Source organism: Microtus ochrogaster, chromosome 4, assembly GCF_000317375.1.
Source record: "Microtus ochrogaster isolate Prairie Vole_2 chromosome 4, MicOch1.0, whole genome shotgun sequence".
NCBI classification, from domain to species: Eukaryota; Metazoa; Chordata; class Mammalia; order Rodentia; family Cricetidae; genus Microtus; species Microtus ochrogaster.
The window spans coordinates 32,639,303-32,644,875 of record NC_022011.1 but is presented as its reverse complement, the minus strand read 5'-3'; the positions used below and the strand labels follow the sequence as shown (position 1 = coordinate 32,644,875).

Here is a 5,573-nt window from a genome sequence, read left to right as displayed (position 1 = left end):
AGCTAGTTCCAGGACAGGCTCCAAAGCCACAGGGAAACCCTGTCTCGAAAAACCAAAAAAAAAAAAAAAAAAAAGAACTTGGTCTGCCATTCCTCCACAGCTTCAGTATCAGCCTCAGACAAGAGGACTCTGGGGAAAAACCACTCTCCCGTCTTAGACACACCCAAAATCTCATGCATAGCCCAAGAGGCATCGCCTAAGTCTCTACAGGCTGAAAGGAATTTTGGGCATAGAACAATCTGGAAGCTAATTGAAGGGAGAGACGTTTCTTCCCTGAAAGCTGACAGGGAAAAAGTGTATCTGCTTGGTGAGGTGAAGCTGACAGGTGTGTGGAAAAAGTACAAGGTGAGCCCCGGGTGCTCAAGGGTGTTTGAGCCGGGTGCTGCCTCCCGCCTTGGTGGCAGATCCAAGGAAGTCTTCAGATGGGTTCCTGCAGACAGATGGTACCACTTGCACCTGAAAATCTTTTTCTCCCTTAGAAGGAAGTAGTCCTGACAGTGTGCCTTATACTTTAAGAGTGAGAGCCCTCTTTTCTGTGCTTTGGCAACCCTTTGCGAAGAATAGGAAAGTCTCAGAGAGGAAGCTTAACGAGTCATTTTTATAACCCACCCATCCAACACCCAGTGCAGGGGTACCTGATCCATTGAGTATTGGCCAGATAGTGATGCTGGAATCCTTGGATGGGTGGGTGGATGAATGGATAGATGGATGTATACATGAACGTATTCATGAACACATGGATGGATGGATGGATCTGTGAACATGCTGATGGATAGACAGATGGACATATACATGGATGAACAGACAAACACATGGGTAGATGGATGGACGGAAGGGCAAATGCGTGAGCAGATGGGTGCAGTGAATCCTGTTTGACCCTCAGGCCCAACCTCCCGCAACTTCCCAAGAAGAGGCCAGGATACTCTTGACTTCCACCCTGGCTGACATCCCCACGCAGTCCGTGCTCACCTTGTGTTGCTTCCACGTTGCCCCCAGCGGCTTCACCTCGTGTTTGCCATGCCTGCCTTCCTCCAGGCACAGGAAACACACCGGGCTCCGACAACTCACGCAGTACATGCTGTAGTTCTCCATTTCGTGCTCGGGGCATGTGGGGAACTTTCGAGGCGCGCTGGCCCCGGCACCCCCTGGGCTCCTGCATCCTCCTGTGTTGGGGGCCGTGGATGTGCCGGCTGAAACAGGGGTAGCCTCTGGGGGTGCTGGCGGAGGCGGCGGCTGAACTAGCCGATGCTTAGCGAAGGGGCCCCGGGACGGGTGGCACTTGAGCTGGCAGGTGGCGCAATAGAGCACGTCGCATTGCTCGCAGAGAGTGGCTGCCGGCTCCGGTGGGGTGCGGTCGCACAGCTGGCAGATGGCCACTGCCGGGGCTGCAGACGCTCCAGCAGCAACCCCGCGGCCCTGCTGGTACCGCTGCACTATGCCCTCCAGCAGTCGATTGCGCTGGAAGCCTCGCAGGCCGCGGTGATCCAGTGACGCGCTGCGGTGGCATTGCGGGCAGGTGATGGAGCTGGAGGATGAGCAGAGTGAGGAGCAGGCAGCGCCCCGGGCCGCGGCGGCAGAAGAGCCTGGGGGCGCAGGCACCATCGGCAACACGCGGACTCCGTTGGGAGACTTGAGGCTGGGGGTGTAGGAACCATAGCCGCTGTCAGTCTCGCTGTACAAGCTCAGCTTGTCCGCGTGGTCTCCACCACCGGCCGCTCCGCCGCCCAGGCCTCCAGCTGTGCTAGCGCCGGCGCCTCCGCAGGTAGCGCCGGCCGCAGCGTCCTGATCCGGAGGGGGCGCGGCGGCGGCGGCGGCACCCCGCGAAAGCAAGAGCGGCGGGGGCAGGTGCTGCTCGCCGTCTGGGGTCTGAACCGCGATGGTGCGAGCGCATGGCAGGCAGACATTGTGAGAACAGGGCAGGATGATGGGCTCCCGGAATAGGGAGCCACACACCGGGCACTTCAGCTCCTCCTCCATCGCCGCGCCGGGGGCTCCGGGGACCAACGAAGAATGGTCAGGCTCCGAAGTCAAGAGCAGAGGGGCAGGCGAGGTCAGCGCTGCCGAGACGGGAGGCAGAGGCATTACACGGGCATGCTGTCTTCACCCGCGGGAGGGGGGCACGCCCCTTTCTGTCCTCAGGCCACCGCCCTAAGAAGCTCGGCCGCCAGAGAAGGGAGGGGTCCTCACCTCCCGAGGGTGAGGCTCCCGCACCAGAGGCGGCCGTCTGAAGGTGGGGGACAGCCCTCGCGGTGGCCTCCGAGGTTGTCCCGGTGATGAATCAGCAGCAGCAGCAGCAGCAGCGCCGTCCGGATACTTTGTGCCTCCCCTCCATGCAGGACCAGTGGCCCGCTGCTGTCAGACAGCTAGGCGACTGAGCTGGGCACCGCATCGTTGTGGCCCGAAGTCGTCTTCTCCGAGCGCCCCGCCCCTATCCAGCTCTTGGCAGCCGCACGAGCGGCTGGGCCAGGACTGGTTCAGCACCACCAGACGGCGGACAGCGCCCGCGAGCGGGTGGAGAAGGAGTCGACGTCGATTCCCGGTGCGCTCCGCCAGCCGGGCTGCTGCGCTGTCACGGCCACCTCGGCATCCCCCGGCCCGGAGGTCGTCGCCGTCCCGCTCCCCGTACGCTGCTCGCAGAGCTGCCACCTCTCAGGCGGATATCGACCCGCGTCCCCTACTCGTTTCGCCAGCTCCGATTCCTGCAGCGCCCCTGACCTTGGCCGCACCACGCTGCCGCGGCGGGCGGGGAGCGAGCGCCCGCTGGCTCGGGGATCCCCTCCCTGCCCCGCCGCCTCCCGCGCCCGCCGCGCCGAGCGCCCAGGAGTTGTAATTTCCAGAGCGAGAGTAACGGGGCTGGGGGGCGGGGAGCCAGGCGTCAGCTCAGCGAATGAGGGCTCGCCACTCTCTGCTGGCAGTCAGGGGCCGGTCGGAGGGCTGCGCGGGGAGGATCATTGTGGAGAGCAGCTAGCGATTCGGATGGAGACTGCATGGTGAATTAGCACGGCGTCCAGCCCCACACGCCAAAGCGCCCCTGGCCCGCTCCCGCCCTGCCCACTCCGGGCCACCAAGCAAGCGTAAACAGCGGCCGCTAAAAGGCCAATCGCTTGGAAAAAAGGCCCCGCAGAGCAGTGCGACAGTCGCTTCCTAAATCTATTTCCCCGCAAAACCTTTCAAAGCACAAAATGTCGGACAGCCTCGCGCCAAAGGGCGAGGTTTGATTTACGTATCGTGCCACAAGCTTTTTTTTTTTTTTTTTTTTTTTTTTTGTCTCCTCTGTTCTACCGAGGCTGGATGAGACCAGGAGCGGAGAGGACCTGGCGGAGGCACCGTGAAGGTTGCCAAACCCAAGCTCCCCAGGCTGCTCGCGGCTGGGAGAGGCAGGAGGCAGCGAGCAGGTGTTCGCTTTATGAATGGGTGCTTCCTGCTACGCTGCCGCCCGCCCTCCCGCCTGGCGGTCTGGCTCCTCCCGCCAACCGCCCGGCTTGTCCTCTCCTCCGCCGCCCCGGGTAGTGCCAGCTACCCGGAGAAGGGAAGGGCGCGCTGTGGAGCTCAGGGCGGGCCGGGGAAGGGAAGATCTCGCTGGGGCAGGAAGAGCGTGTGGAGCTAAAGGCGCGCCACGCGGTCCTCTTTTCCTGTGGAATTCACGCTGGCTTGGAACAGACAAGGCAATCTGTCGGTTTAAAAAGGATGTGTCAGCCAGCGTGGTGGCTCGGGCTTGTCATTCTAGCACTTGGGAGACTGAGGCAGAAGGATTGCTGTGAGTTCAAGGCTAGCTTGAGCTATGTAGTCATTTCTAAACTAATCCGGGTGACATAGTAAGACTGCCGGATAAAAACAAACAAAAACATCAACCGTGGTGCAGACTCCCTCTGAAGTGATGCAGGGCGCTGAGCCACTGCCAGTGTTTGGAGTGTCGGCAGCAGGGAATAATGAAGTCACAGAAGAAAGAGGCAGCTGCCTCGGCCTGGCTCCGTGCCTCCGGGATAAAACCTCTGGCAGGAGGGAGGTCTCTGGAAAGGCTATAGCAAAGCATCCCAATAAAGCCCAGACCTCCCAGGCTTCCCCAGCGTTCTGTAGCTTGCTTCCACTTTTGCCTAGTCTGGAAAATATACACTTATGTGTGTGCGCCAAATTTGTTACCATAAATACAGATGCTATGGCCTACTTTCTAAGCATCTCACTTCAGTTAAACTGAATAACTTACAGGAGCCTGGCTCCATGTTGAAGGGTAGGCCCCTGCTAAATCATACACATCACATCAACCTTGCCTCTTGCTCCTCAGGAAGCAATGCTGTTCCCAGGTGGATGGTGGGGACAACTCTGTCCAAATCTGCTCTCCATAGGTGAGGTCTCAGTCATCTAGTCCTGCCCACAGCGCATTGAAAAACCCTTCAGAAAGTCATCGAACCCAGAGTCTAGGAGAGGGACAGCATGGGTTACTGAAGGTTCTTCGCAGGGCCTTTCTGCTGAACCCAGCTGTCCAGCTCAGCCCAGTCCCTGGTGACCACAGCAGAAGTCAGAGCCTCTGAAAAGCTTCACGATGCCACAGTAAGCAGGTGGGACACTGTCCTCTCCTGGCATCACATACTTGACCCCTGTGTCCTTTGTCGTTTTCAGACCAAGGCAGCCTGCTTACATTTGGGCAAGGATGGCACTTCTAAACAGGTATGTGTCTCTCTGCACGAGCAAGACTTACCATGAAGCCACTCCTAGACTGGCGAAGTAAGTAGTGTGCACATGAAATATCAGCATTTGGAAAGCTGCAGTAAGAAGACAATCAGTCCCAGGCCACGTGGGCCACAGAGTGGGACACACACACACACACACACACACACACACACTCTCTGCCTATGTAGAGGACTGGTTTCCTGCCATGTCTGCATGTGAGTCACAGTTCCAGCCAGCTCTGTTGCTTCTCAGGCATAACCGTAATCTCTAATGATTGTCACTGTTGTCTATTAAAAATTCTGCCTGCTGCAACTGTGCCGTGAACCATACGTGTACAGAGATGGTCACTTCTGGGGCCAGTGAGATGGCACAGTGTGTGAGATGATTGCTGAGCAAGACTAGCTACTGAGTCTGAGCCTTAGAACCCAGGTACACACCCAGTTTTATCAGGTTGCAAAAAGAAGAACAGAATTCATCAATCTTGTTCTGATTCTAGGATCTCAGTATATTTGTTGTGTCTAAGAGGGATTCATCCAGGGCTGGAGAGATGGCTCCGCAGTTCATATCACTGGCTGCTCTCGTAGAGGACCCAGGTTCAGTTCCCAGCACTCAGGCTGAATTGTTCGCCACTGGCTAGAACTCCACGGAGCTCAAGGAGATCTGATACCTCCCATCTCTACAGGCACCTCACACATATGCGCTCACCCAGACCCATTCACATAATTGTTTAAGAAGTGATTTATCTAGCAGTGGCGCACGCCTTTAATCCCAGCACTCGGGAGGCAGAGGCAGGCGGATCTCTGTGAGTTAGAGGCCAGCCTGGTCTACAAGAGCTAGTTCCAGGACAGGCTCCAAAGCTGCAGAGAAACCCTGTCTTGAAAAACCAGAGAGAGAGAGAAAGAGAG

General features: G+C 57.9%; 1 protein-coding gene across 2 annotated transcripts in view; it reads right to left on the bottom strand.

The window, feature by feature from the left end:
- The window catches only part of Trim67 (tripartite motif containing 67), a 27,932-nt gene extending 25,564 nt beyond the window's left edge, over positions 1-2,368 (bottom strand). For both annotated transcript variants that reach the window (XM_005345882.3, XM_005345881.3), the window contains exon 1: positions 970-2,368. In XM_005345882.3, the coding sequence (XP_005345939.1) occupies positions 970-2,082 (1,113 nt within the window). In that variant the 5' untranslated portion in view covers positions 2,083-2,368. The remainder of the gene's footprint in view (positions 1-969) is intronic.
- Between the last annotated feature and the right edge of the window lie 3,205 nt (positions 2,369-5,573).